Source organism: Lonchura striata, chromosome 7, assembly GCF_046129695.1.
Source record: "Lonchura striata isolate bLonStr1 chromosome 7, bLonStr1.mat, whole genome shotgun sequence".
NCBI lineage: Eukaryota > Metazoa > Chordata > Aves > Passeriformes > Estrildidae > Lonchura > Lonchura striata.
In genome coordinates, this window is record NC_134609.1 from 29,384,343 (window position 1) to 29,398,789 (window position 14,447).

General features: G+C 42.3%; 1 protein-coding gene across 1 annotated transcript in view; it reads left to right on the forward strand.

The window, feature by feature from the left end:
- ZRANB1 (zinc finger RANBP2-type containing 1) overlaps positions 1-12,859 on the forward strand; it is a 41,622-nt gene extending 28,763 nt beyond the window's left edge. The window contains exons 7-11 of the mRNA XM_021526357.3: positions 676-874; positions 5,228-5,348; positions 6,194-6,323; positions 10,059-10,288; positions 11,359-12,859. Coding sequence (XP_021382032.2) covers positions 676-874; positions 5,228-5,348; positions 6,194-6,323; positions 10,059-10,288; positions 11,359-11,577 — 899 coding nt within the window. The 3' untranslated portion in view covers positions 11,578-12,859. The remainder of the gene's footprint in view (positions 1-675; positions 875-5,227; positions 5,349-6,193; positions 6,324-10,058; positions 10,289-11,358) is intronic.
- Positions 12,860-14,447: the final 1,588 nt, after the last annotated feature.

Genomic DNA, 14,447 nt, shown 5'->3' on the forward strand with positions numbered 1-14,447 from the left:
CAGTAACAATCCCCAAACAAATGATGTAGGTGCTGTGGTTTGGTTTTGGTTTATTTTATTGCAGCCAGTGTAATTGTCCTGTTCATGTTGATGCCTTGTGAAAGCTGCCCTAGAACAGAGGCTGGACAGAGTTAAAGAATAAAGCAGGTATTTATTAAAAGGCCTCAATGGATCCATCTTGGGCAGCACAAGAGCCCAGCCAGGGCTGCACCCAAGATGACCCAAAATGGTCACAAAATGCTCAACCAGTCACAGGGTCTCCAGAAATTTTATAAGTTCTGCTCTATTTTCACATTGGAGCTCATTGTCCAATTGCAGCTTTAGCCCAGGCAGTCCCATCCTTTGGTTTTTCTCTCTCCAGCCCACATTGTTTGTGCTCCTGGGCTGAGGTTTGGATCATTTGTCCTTGGTGCCCAGCTGGAGAAGGAATTGTTTTGTCTCTGCTCTGTGCAGAGAGCTCAGCATCCCCTCATATGAAGCTCAGACCCTCACACTAAAGCAGCACAGAATCTGAAAAGTAAAAAAGCTAAAACCTGAGGCATCAATTGGAGTATGAAGGAAAGCAGGGTTTTATTCCTGCAAAGGGGTAGATCATTGAGACTATGCCATTATTGTGCTGTCTGAATTCTCCGAGATAAATAAGAGCTCGTTTAAGAGCTGGCTGTGCCGTTGCAGAGCTGGAAGAGGAGTCTCCCATCATTAACTGGTCCCTGGAGCTGGGGACGCGGCTGGACAGCCGGCTGTACGCGCTCTGGAACCGCACTGCCGGGGACTGCCTGCTGGACTCCGTGCTCCAGGCCACCTGGGGCATCTACGACAAGGACTCCGTGCTGCGCAAGGCTCTGCACGACAGTTTACACGACTGCTCCCACTGGTGAGTCTGTGCTGGAGCAGCAAAACCACACAGCCACCCCTCCCCAGTGCCCTGTTGTCTTGGCTTGGAAAGCCAGGTGTCTGCTAAGGGAGGCAGGAGCCTCCCCTGAAATGGAAAATGGAAACTTCCTCCTTCCAAATTGTTATTTTTGAAATTACGAGGCTCTCAGGCAAAGATACGGGAATAGGAAAAACAGTTCTTTACTAGGAAAATTAAAAATACAAATGTGATAGTACAAAAAAAAAAACCCCAAAAAAAACCAACCCAAAACTGCCAGAGTGAGAGCAGCCCTGTCCCCTGTGTGTCAGGGAGGTGGCTCAGCCCCATCCCAGGGGGGCTCAGCCCTCCTGCAGTGCCAGCTGTGCTTCTGCTGGAGCAGGATCTGCACAAGGGGGGAGTTTTCCTTGGAGCTCCAGGGCTGGGGGAGATGGGCCTGGGCTCCCCTGGGAATGCAGGGGAAGAAAGCTGCTCCTCTGGGAATGCAGGGGGAAGAAAGCTGCTCCTCTGGGAATGCAGGGGGAAGAAAGCTGCTCCTCTGGGAATGCAGGGGGAAGGAAGCTGCTCCTCTGGGAATGCAGGGGGAAGGAAGCTGCTCCTCTGGGAATGCAGGGGAAGGAAGCTGCTCCTCTGGGAATGCAGTGGGGAGAAAGCTGCTCCTCTGGGAATGCAGGGGGAAGAAAGCTGCTCCTCTGGGAATGCAGGGGGAAGAAAGCTGCTCCTCTGGGAATGCAGTGGGGAGAAAGCTGCTCCTCTGGGAATGCAGGGGGCAAAGGCTGCTGTGCTGTTCCCAGGTCAGATTGTATCCAGGTAGGAATGCTTGACTCCTCCCCTGGGTGGAGCATCTCCCCATGGATGATGGAATTTTCTCAGCCCTGCAGGGACACTCAGTGGCCATGAACAGAAGAGATCTCCTGTGGAAGAGATGAAGAAAACTGCCTCACTTGGTTCTGGCAGGTGGCCCAGTTAACAGAAGATAGCTGCCACACCTCTAACAGATGGCAAATAGAATACACACCTCCACCCACATCTTGCATTACAACCTAAGACACCTGTGGATTGTGTTCCTCAAAGCTGTCCAGTCACTGTGGTCCCAGCTGGGATCTTTAGCTCATGATTTAAATAGGAACACTGGAAACTTGGACACTGAGCTCAGGGATGGTGTGTGATGCTCAGCAAATGGCATTTCAAACACTAAAATGCTTTATATGTGTCAAGCATGCACTAACCACAGTTAGTGCAGCTGGAATCTATCCTTGCAATGTAAATCATGCACATGCCATGCCTTGCTGCTTGGTGGGAGCTGTGCAGAAGATTGTTAGTAGAAGATAGCCTTTTATTCTTTATAAACTTTCCAGTATTTTCATTCCATCTGCTTAGTTACAGCTTTACTTGGGATTGCTCTTTTTATCCCTGTTCTGCCTGCTAAAATAATGGCAGTAAAGCAGAGAGTGTTGACATTTAACTGGTTTTGTCATTTGGGCATAAAATTGATTTATCATTTTGTAAAACAACTTTTGTTGCTTTCCCACTGACAACCTTCTTTAGTGGGGTACTGTGGTTTCCTTCTACTAGAGGGACAATCTTAGTTGGACCCCCAGTGGTGTCCAGAGCTCTCCAGGATGTCCTGGACTAAGGGATGAGCTGATAAACACTGATAATCCAAGTCACAGAGGATAATTTATTTGATGTTCTTGTAGTCAAGGACAGGATAAACACTGTCAGCACATACTGTAGAAAGAGCCTGTCCCTGTCCTCTTGCTGTACAGGAGGTCAACAACACAGATTAATTTAGGGGTATCTGTAAGTAAATTTTATGCTGCTGGGGGAGAACTCCCCAAATTATCATGCAGAGCTGGATTCCAGGAAGTGGAGCTTCAGTAGCAATTCTCCTAGGAAGCAGTGTCTGAGAGGATCTGTCAGTGCTTTGGAGCTGCTCAGCATGGAGTGTGCACCTCAGCCATGCAGCAATGTCCCTGGCATCACAGGCAGCTCCCATGAGGCCAGAACAGAAATTCAGGATAGATCAGGTTTTGTTCTTTATGGTAAAAAAAAGCTAAACATGGTATCCAAAAGTGTGCTGCAAACTCCTGAGCTTTGGACCAAATCTGCCAAAATGTCGGTGTTAATTGTGGCTGACTTACTGCTGTATCTTAACTCTCATTTAGAGGCTACTCAGTCTTGTTAAGCTTTTTAGTTTATGTCTAGACAGAATTTTCATTGTACTGTGTAATCTTTGTCCTTTTCAGAAGCATAATATTAAACTGATTGATGTGTTCCTTTAAGGGAACAATTCTTCAAGGAACAAGTCATGTTCTTTGTTGGGAAAAGTCTTTAGGATAAGTCTTTTAGTCAGATTTTGTTGTAATTTGGTCATTCTGTACATCCTGTAGGTGCTGTATAGATTCCATTTGAGAAGACACATTTAATTTTGTGGGCTAGGACATGTGGCTGATAGGAAGTGATGTCGTCATTGGAACAGGCTCTTAAATGCAATCCCTGCTTAAACTTTTATCTAGTGGAATTATTCTTCAAAGCCTCCACAAAGACACTTAAAAATGAGTATTTTTATAGTCAGACAGAAAACACTCATGTAACTCATTTGACCTTGTTTTGTTATGTTTGTTGAGATGCTGAACAAAGAAAAATCTATTTACAGAGACAGTCTTGTGTCTGGTACTCAGAAAAAGCTCCATAGTGAAGTTCCCAGAGGCTCTGGCCTGTGGAGTCTTTTCCACTCACCTTTCAATAACTCCACTTTTTTAGTTTACACAAAAGTGTGTTCTGAAGTGCCCCTTTTTGTATTCCACCATTAGCTTTTGCTAGAGAATAGGCACATGCCCCAAGTTGACTTTCAGAATTTTATTCTTTAATGGATGCATTCAGTTCTCTTGTATTAACCTGAAAAGTTTACTTTAAATTGGATCAAAATCTTGTCTATGACTGACTAACTCAGGGAACAAACTTCTTTAGGAGAGCACTTTCACAATCCAGCTTTTTGGGAGTAGTGTGGTGTTTTCCTTTTTTTCTTTTTTCACTTGAATTTTCTGGGCTTTCTTTCTCATTCTGGTGGTGTGGGAGTTTTTGTTGTTGTTTTGCTTTGTTACTTCTTTTCTTTCACCCAGAATCTGATTCAATTTCTTTCAGGAAACCTGAGAATGAATTCATTTAACACAAAGTGCTGTTAGAATTTTATGACAGAAAACAGGCAAAATATTTTATGAGGTTCAAAGGTGGAAGTGTTGGTGTGTTTGGATAAAAACTGGAATATAGATCCAGGAGATTCCCTGTAGATGTAACTGTCAATTAGCTCAGACCTATCCAAATATCTTAATCATAGGAATTTTAAGCCATGCAAAGGTTTTAGCTGGACTCAGGAAAACCAGCCTGGCTGGTGGCTGCTGTCCTACACACCAAGATTTTAGGGTGATTCCAACTTCACTGAAAGCACAGGAAAGATCTTATCCACACACACGCACTGCCTGCTAATATTATCAGATTTTAATTAAATGAGTTCATTTCAGTGACACTTTTAATAAGCTGAAACTTCAGAATGGTTTCTTTGTCTTCATAGTAAAGGCCATTGTTTAAAAGTTGGCTTAGCACTATTCCCTAAATCCTAATACAAAGTTGTGGCTTTTCCATAGTGTGGTGATTGGACAGAGTTAAAAATTTTAAAAAGCAAAAACCTTCCTTTTAAGGTGTCATTTTTTGTGGTAAATGGTTAAATGAAATATCATGACTAAACTAAATCTCACATTGCATATTTGATTCTTATCCACACTGCTTTACAACTTCATATAATGTGGAATTACCACCCCTTTGCTCCAAAATCTGGTGTAAAACAGATTCTGCCTCTTAACCATGGGCTGCTGGAAATGGATATGCAAGTACTTTGAACTTAATTGACTCAGGATTTGGTTAGAAATAGAAAATACCTTTATTTTTTGTGTGTGTGAGAAGAATGAGCAACTCCTCCTGTATGAAATGGAATATCTTACTTATGTTCCCTGTATATCAACACTTAAATAAGCCTAAATAAGACTTTAAAAAACCCCAAACTCTATTGCAAGAAGTATCAAACTAGGCAGGAGCCTGGTAGGAACTTGGATCATGCTTGCTGTAGGCATTGCTTTTTTTATTTTTATTTCTTTATAAAGTGGTTCTTAAATAAAGATTAAAAAATGGAGTTTCCTGAAGATAAAAACCAAAACAAAATCCAGTTTTCCTGCTTCTTTCTTCCCCCTTCTTGGGAGGAAGGGTTACAAGGGTTAAATACTGCTGTCAGGATTATGGTGGTTGAGTAAATATTTTTTCCTTTAGCACTCTTTTTCTCTCTCTCTGTTAACATTTTAGGTTTTACACACGCTGGAAAGAGTGGGAATCGTGGTATTCCCAAAGCTTCGGTTTACATTTCTCCTTGCGAGAGGAACAGTGGCAGGAAGATTGGGCATTCATTCTCTCTCTTGCAAGCCAGGTAAGAAAACTCCTTTCTCAGAGGGCTTTTGGAAAAGATATTTTAATATCTAGAAAGAAGTTTCAGAACTAGAAGAGTTTTTTGGGAATAAGAATATTTCTGTATGAAGGAAGAACATTCCTCTGAAGCAACTGATCTTAAAATCTTACTGGGTGAAGTCTACTGCCAATGTAGAAAAGGTTCATTTGAATATTTGAATTTATAATTTTTGAGCTCCCTATTAAGCAGTGCAACACAAAAAAAGAATGTGGTATTAGAGTGAAATGTGTAGAACAGACTCATAGACAATCAGTCATGTTTAATATCCAGCTCCTGCAGCACTTTAACCTCCCAAAAACACCTCCAAATCTGTCAGCTTAAACTGCTCAAACTCCAGCAAGCTGAGATTTTATAACTCCCCACCAAAATGAGATTTACATTCCTATAAGCTTCCAGCTATGGGAGTATTTTTAGCTCCTTTTTTAAAGTATAAACATGATTTTGGTACTATTTTTTTGAGATTTGTTTTGTATGTGCCCTTTTCCTATCAAAAGGTATTTGCCTTAAAGTGCCCTCAGATGAAGGAATTATTTTTAGACCTAACATTATGTAGAGTTTCACTTCTAAGTGGGGAATGAAATCCATTACATTGACTCTGGGCAACAGGACAGAATTATTACTGACAGCTGACAAGCTGAAATGTTTATCCTTATTTCCAGTATTTTTCCAATCTTTTGTTTTTCCTGTCAGAGCTTTATCACTCTTAAAAGCATTTTCTCTCTCAATTTGAAAACTGTTTTTCAAATTTCAAAGTAGAGGATGGTAAATTCTGTTTCAAGTGATGTCTTTCTTTGTGTTTGGTTCAGCCTGGAGCGAGTTTGGAGCAGACACACATTTTTGTACTTGCACATATTCTTAGAAGACCAATTATAGTTTATGGAGTAAAATATTACAAGAGTTTTCGGGGAGAAACATTAGGATATACCCGCTTCCAAGGTAAGCCTTTCATTTTTTAAATTCACTTTTCAACAAGGTTTGGGCTGTAAATCAGTAGTGATGTGAAGTGACTGTCTGGAAAAGGATGGAATACTATTGTAGGTAAATTTTCATTTGCTATTCAAAAGAACAAAATAATGCTCTCCAAACACGCAGTTTTTCATTTTATAGTGGGCATGGTGCCTGTAAAAGTGAATTGTATGGTATTTTAAATGTCAGTTTTTAAAATTTATTTGTGTTTCGGTGATTCACACTTTACACCAAGTGTGGTGTGAATACTGACTTATTTCTCATTAGGACTATAATTTTGCATCAGGTTCTTTCTGACTTTATCTCCTCTTTATCTTCAGGACAGCCTGACTGTCCTTAGGATGAATATGACTCAGTCCAGTTTTGCTTAGACTTAACATCTGTAGATTTCTAAAGAAGCATTTTCTGCTTTGCAAGCCAAATCTGTATTTGGGCAACTTTCCCCTCTGTGACATGCTAATACTTTATTATTCAAATAATAAAACATGATTGGGAGCATGTGCACAAAGTGAGCTGTAAACAGAACCCATGGGGAAGGACCTGTGTGTGTTCCAGGGGGTTGAGACATTTGTTTTGCCCACAGTTCATATTCCTGGCTTCAAGTACATCTGCTTGATGATGACCCACTCTTTATTTATATTTATTTATAGCTTTATTTATTTATAGTTTAGCTGAGGACTTCCCAAAGCATCTTTGTGATTTGAAATAAAAAAATATGGTCGCTTTGGAAGGAGGCAAGGCCATGATCTATAGAAAACCATAAGCTGTGCAGTAATGTTAATTTATAACTATTTAAAGTCTTGGCTTCTAAGTTTGGGGCAGTAACAAAACTTCATGTCGGGAAATTAATTACTTTTTTGAAGAGTCTAAAACTTTAGTAGTCATTGTAGTTAGATGTTAACTTTTGATGATGAAAGGCTGGGAAGGAACAGTTACTTGAGTCACATAAATCTGACACTTCAGCTTTGTGTTGCTTTTAACTCCAAGGCTTAGTGGTTTGCAAATGGTTTTATTTCCTAGATTGGGCATCAAGGCAGACAAGTGTTACATAGCCTAAATGTGCTGACATTTTCTTGCTCTGTGAACCAGAAGGAAACTGGGTGCCTGGAACACCTTTTACTGCACGCAGGTTTTCAGGAATTTAAACAGCTAAATAGTTATTACTTGAGATGTGCTTGCCACAAGCCACATCCATCCATCCATGGAAACAGCCCTGGGAACAGGTGAACTTGGAGTCCTGTGTCCCAGTACCTGGAATTGCTCCTCTCCCTGCCCAGCCACGTTTTTGTGGTTAATGTGTGCTCATCAAATGCCCCTGGCACAGCTGAAACCCAGCTGGGTGGGCTGCCAGGAGGAGGCTCCTGCTCTGGGCCTGGCTGTGGGCTGTGCTCCTGCAGCTCTGGGAGTGCTGGGGTGTCCCTGCCTCTGTGCAACATCACATCTGCCAGAAAAGCCCCTGCAAGTGTCCAAGGCCAGGCTGGACAGGGCTTGGAACCTGGGAAGCTGGAAGATTGGGCAGAGGGTGGAACTGGGGGATGGGCTTTAAGGTCCCTCCAACCCAAACCACTCTGTAATTTTGGGTTATAAATTGGATTTTTAAAATGCTTATTTAACCTCATGGTTCAGTTTGTAGCACCCTGTTAGCCACCCCTAAAATACTCTCCCTGACAGGAATTTTTTCCCCCAGAGATTTCCTTGTTCCAGCCTGGCATCCTTGCTGTAGCTGCTGTGAATCCCGTAATTGCCAGCCTCCTTGTTTCCCAGATTCCAGCTGACTGTTAATTTTTTAAGTACTAAAGCTTCAGTGGTGGAAGATCTGCTTGCTCAAGCCCTAACTGTGACCTTGGTCAGATCCTCCTGGTCTGGCCACATGTATTTAGTGGCACAAATATACAGCTTTTAAAATTGAACAGGAAAATGACGACTGACTGAAGTGATCATTAGGTCAGGCTGGAGAAACTAAATCCTCTGTGGGTGGCTTCAGGATTGGTGTTAGCACATACTCTGTATTTTCTGTGGCTTGTGTTCATGTCAACTGTTGTTACACGACCTTCTGGCTTTATATCAGAGTGACTTTTATAACTCTTAAGAGCACTAGATATTCTCCCTGGCAATGCTTGAAATTCTTTTCTTGTGGAGCTCATCACAGTGTTGAGGAGGAATGGAAAGTGCAGCACAGCCTTCTGTCCTGGGGAGATGATTAGTGTGGAATTTTCACCAGGATAAAACAATGGTGAAACAAGATTTCCAAACACTTGCTGAATTTCAGCGTAGAGATGTGGGCAAACAGATGAATTTCAGTCCTGAAAGGCCACAAAGCTGTGCTCCCAGGAACTGAGGGACTGTCTTCCTTACATTTGACTGGATGTCATCTTCAGTGTAAATTTGAATTTTGACTGGATGTTTGGTTATTTCCCTTAATGCAAAAGTTTGAAACTTTCTGGTGAAGGCTTATCCTGTGTTCTTCACCTTTAGTGTTTAACATTGCTTTAGACTGAAACTTAGTAATGGGGACAGGAGGGAGGGAGGGCTAAGAAGGTATTGAAATGATCTGTCCTTAAATCGAGGTGTTGTAAAAACTTGTGTGACTTAATTTTAAACAAATGGCAAGAATTCCAGGTAGCTCTTGATTGCTAATTCAAAAACAAGGTGAGGAGGAAAAAGGCACAATTATTTACTGGTAGCCCCTACTATTTTTTACTGCAGTACAAAAAGATGAGCTCGGAGCTTAAGCAGAACCTCCAAAGCCACTCCTGCCTCAGATTCCCATTTTAGGGTTGCCCATCCCTCTCCATGGCTGTGTTTGCAGCAGCAGCTGTATGGGAGGGGTTGCTATGCTACATGTGCACTTCGGTTTGTGGGGGGCTATTTTTAACCTGTCACAAGGTGAGCTGTGCTTTTGCTTAAGTCGTCTTGCAGCAGTACACACCAAGAATTATTTATGTTCATGGAAGAAAGGAGTTCCAGTTTTATTTTGAGACCTCGAGCAAATTGCTGTCTTTATTGCTAAAAACGGTGATGAGAAAAAGTGCAGTTCTTCTCAGAATCTGTGACATCAGGTGTTGGTTGTAGCTGAGCAAAGTAGTATCAGCTTTTTGGTGCTTTTTTTCTTTTTTTTTTTTTTCCTTAAATTGATACGAATAATTGATGTGTGTTAATTTAATCTGTGAGTGCTGTATATGAGCAGTCCCGTTCTCTGGGATGGGTTACATCAGTGCTGAGTAACATTTTGTGCAGCGAGTTCTTTTAATAATAAGTTTTGTGAGCAGATGGTGGAATTTTTGCTCTGGTAAAAATAGACAACTGACTGTAGCCTTTATTTCTGTCATGCAGAATCTTTTTTTTCTTCAGTTTTAAGAAGAATTATCAAACATAAAAAAGGCTTTTTTTCTAACCTTGCTTTTCGTTCATCACTGCACTATAGACCATAAATTTCAGGGCTGTGGTAATGTACTGATCAAGATTGTAATCTTTTGTGTGCAAACTCACACAGTTGCAAAGGTATTTGACTTGTGTTAATTAACAACAATTAGCTCTGCTGAAGAGTGTGGCCTGTGTCAGTGCAGACCAAACCGTGTATGTTTTAAATACTATGTTTTAAATACGATGTGCTTCCCTTTGGCCCAAACCACCAAGGTTTGTAACAAAATCCTTCCTTGTTGAGCAGCAGTTCTGAGCCTCACCCTGTGCTTCCCTTCCCCGCAGGTGTGTATTTGCCTTTGTTATGGGAACAGAGTTTTTGTTGGAAAAGTCCCATAGCTCTGGGCTACACGAGGGGCCATTTCTCCGCCCTGGTTGCCATGGAGAATGACGGCTATGGCAATCGAGGCGCTGGTGCTAATTTGAACACTGACGATGATGTTACTGTTACTTTTCTACCCTTGGTGGACAGCGAGAGGAAATTATTGCACATTCACTTCCTTTCTGCTCAAGAGGTAAGAGTGAAACACCTGGTGTGTGGTGGTGGCTTTGTCACAGCTGCTTGCTGAAGCTCAGCGTTCTCTGGAGCCTCCCAAGTTTGTGGTGTCCAAAGAATTGCAGGGTTCTGGTTAATTAATGCTGCTCCCTTCCCCGTCATTCCAGCTGATTCTGAAAGGTATTTTCCCATAAATTTGATGCTTGTTTACGACTCTGTAAATGGAATGTAACTTCATTGTCCGTGTAAATCACAGAAACAGTCATAGAACAGAATTCCAGAATGCCCTGAGCTGGAAGGGACCCACAAGGATCATCCAGTCCAACTCCTGGCCCTGCATAGGACACCCAAACAATCCCACCCCATGCCTGAGTGCACTGAGTATCAGCATACCTAGAAAAGGACACCAAAATAAGGGTTCTGGCACTAAGGCAAGACTGAAATCTGACTTTTGTGGTTTTCCTAAAGGTGAAGTACAAATATTGGCCCATAGTTGCAGCATTTTCCACCTTCTATTCTAATGAAACTCAACTAATGTTTGCTTTAACAACTATGATAAAAATAAGGAACTATTTCACTGAAGGGTGTGCATGGGTGAAGGGAGGGCTGGAAAACTGTGGTAATTGTAGAAAGTGGGCATTCTGTAAATAAAAGGATAAAAATATGAGCTTTGAGTCTAGAAAGGGATGTTTCTTCAGCAAGCCATATTTATTATATTTTACAAGAGAAAATATTTTATGTTGAGAACTTAGGCACCTAAAAATGCGTTTGTAAAGCCAGAAAGCTCTGTTAGGACTTCCCTCCTTATATATGGTGCCTACTGTAAGTAGTTTGCTAAAACTAACTGAAGGTTGTGCTGGAAATATACATGGAAAAATTGGGGAGCAGAGCTGGAGAGGACCTCCAGAGCTTTTGATTGGAAATGCAGTGGGCATGTTTTCCTTTTGTGGGTGTGATGCCTTGGAGTGGCTACCTAGAGCAGAGGCCAGATGAAGAGGAGACGGCCGAGGGGAATCCCAGAGAATCCAGCCGCCGAGCGGGGCTGGGCGCTGGGCAAGCCTCACTCCTGGTGTTCCCTGTGTCCCACAGATCGGCAACGAGGAGCAGCAGGAGAAGCTGCTGCGGGAGTGGCTGGACTGCTGCGTGACCGAGGGAGGGGTCCTGGTGGCCATGCAGAAGAGCTCCCGCCGGCGCAACCACCCGCTGGTCACCCAGATGGTGGAGAAGTGGCTGGACCGCTACCGCCAGATCCGGCCCTGCACGTCCCTGTCGGACGGCGAGGAGGACGAGGACGACGACGATGAGTGAGGGGGAATAAAGTGCAAATGAGCAGCGCAGAGTGTGTGACCCCGAGCGAGCGTTGTGCTGTAGCAGTTGGGTGTGGAACTACCCAGGTCTAGGGGATACATGCTGGGAAGGATTCTCCGACAGCACGGGGAGAGGATGGACGCTCATCCTGCTGCCTGGAGAGAGCCAAGTGGGCTGGACTACAGTTTGTATAAAACCATGAAAAAGAAACAAAAAACAGCTAATTTTATTATCAAGATGGAAAAAAAAAAACAACATACCAAACCAACCCCGTTTTTCTTTCTGACTGTAAATCTGTCTATAAATGTACCGCATGTGGTTGTGTAAGAGGTTGTGTAATAGGAAACGTATACCAGCATCTTAATTATTGCAGAGAAATTTTTCAACCAAGGGCACTTCTGAAAGCACATGTGAGCTGGATGGATATCTCCTCCCTCTGAGATTCTTTTACAGTAGAACCTGGTCTTCTTCATCACCTTTTAGATACTCTGACACATTTCCCTGAAAGGCCTTTTCCTGTGAAATCTCACTAGTGCCCAGGTTAGATTGTGAGAGGTTTTTTTTTTGTTTGCACAGATATCCACAGCAAGTCATAAGCAAAAATGCATTCTTTATTTTACTAATATTTTAGTTATTGCTGTGCCCACATAATAAAGCCTAAACTCTACGGAACAAACTGGAAGAGAAGCTAAATTTACATTGAGTGAAATGATTTGTTTCCTGAAAAAGCTTTTTGGGATTTTTTGACTTTTTTTTTTTTATTTCTTCTAATAGTTAGATTCCTTTCAGTATACATAAGGATATTTATTCAGAGAAGTGACCTAAAAGACAGGGGTTTTATTCCTGTGAGCATACACTAAACAAAATTGTGTGAAATCTGAGAACTTGAACACAATTGAGAATTTAATCTTGTCAAAACTCCGTCTTGCTGTGTTATGAATTATATAATTTTTATCATTTATTCTTTGATCACTCAAACTTTCCTGCAAATGAAAAAACACCTTTTTAAAGGTTACTCCTTATCACTAAATCTAGTGAGAATCCACTTGGCAGTTCTAATTAAAAAGAAGAATCTATGCTCAAGTTGTTTAAAAGCACTGTTATATATTTCTCAGTATGTAAACCTGGGAATTTCTTGCATGTTGATTGATGTGGCCATACTTAAACTTATGTAAGTTCCTAAGACTGTAAGTTCAGAGTATATTCTCCAGTAGAAATTTTATTATATTTGATAACTTTAGCCATGTAACCTGTAATGGATAAAGTTTATCTAAAAATCTCACTGAAACACTAAAGGTTAATGCCAGTTTTTACATATGCAGTGCAGATCAGGTTGTCTTGAAAAGCACTTTTGATGGTGTGGTGGTTGAATAAGAAATTTTGCAGTAGATGAAATTGTTTTAATTAGAATTTGGAAAGAAGCCCCATAGCACCTATTTTTGTGTAGTTCAGAGCTATGGAAACCCTGAGGAAGTTGCTGCTTTTTCTTCCAAATGCTGCTTAGATGGTGTTGAAACGTGCACAGCTCCTACAGAAACTTGGTGACGACACCAAAAGAAAAGAAATCATGAAGTACTGTATTAATTTTGCAATTCTCCCGTCCTAGATTCCACTGAGGTTTATTATGTCTTCACCTTTTTTGGCCATTAGATTTCCTCTGCTTGGTGCGTGCCCAGATTTCCAGGTGAAGGATGAACGCTGCTCTGCCATGTGTGAGTGACCCAAATTCACCACTCAACCCCGGGTACTACAGGGGTTCTTCAGGAGCACACGGTCCTTGTTCAGGTTCCCTTTCTAAATTGGGATTTTTTTTATCCTTACCTTGCAGTGGAATCCTTTTATACCTTGTCTAGTAAAGCTGTTCTGTCAGGGGAGCGGAATGCAGGGTAAGCTGGGATGAGGATTTCCGTGCACCGTGCCTGGAGTGGTTCATGTGCAGTGCTGTGACCAGGGGGTCCTAACTCAGCCAGACCTGTAACTTCAGATCCCAGCCTGCTCCTGATGATCTGCCCTGTGGACAGAAGGAAGATCCCCTGATTCCATGGGCTGCTCGGAGGATGCCGAGGGGTTTTCACCTCCCACCCATGTTCTTTCGGCCCTTTGTTCACGGCAGCAAACCTTCCTTGTCCCACGGGGAGAATTACCAATGTGAAAGTCTACCTTGAGCCAAACTGGCCCAGCTCTCCTGCCCTGCTGTCCATGGGCAGCCTGCATTGTGCCCGTCCCCCAGCCCTGCCCCGTGCTCAGTTCTGCTCTTCCCAAAAGCATACACCAATGAATTTCCCACTGCTCCGACAGGACAGTCCTGGTACTTTGGATCCCTTGGCTTCCTTGATCATTATTGTTTTGTTCTGATGTGCTGTACAATGGTCTGTTCAGGTTCACGTGCTTCACAGGCCCTTTGGGAACTGGTGAAGTGTCTTTTCCAGAATCAGAGTAATCCAAACCTCCTGTACTTGTAGATTAAAGAGCTGCAACCCCCGGCTTCGTGCTCGCACCGCAGTCAGTGTATGTCAGTGGCTCCTCAGTCACCACCTGAAAGTTTACAGGCACTGAGATTAATCTGTACACACTCCCCTGCAGCTTATCAGCAAGTTCTGCACTTTCAGCCATGAAAATATATATAAAAAATTGGGTTTCTCAATGTTATTTTCCTCATATATCGCTCACAGCAGCACCTGCTTTCCTAGCACAGAATTTAGCTTTTCATTGCTACCTCCTTTACAGCTGGTCAGGATTTTTTTCTGGTTTTATTTATGACTTCCTCAGTGAAAATCCCTGTATTTCTTTTGGTTTTAATATATTAAAATTTAGTAATTCTGGATTCTTCCAAAGTTCTGCTGCATGGCTTATGGCAAATACTCCTGAGT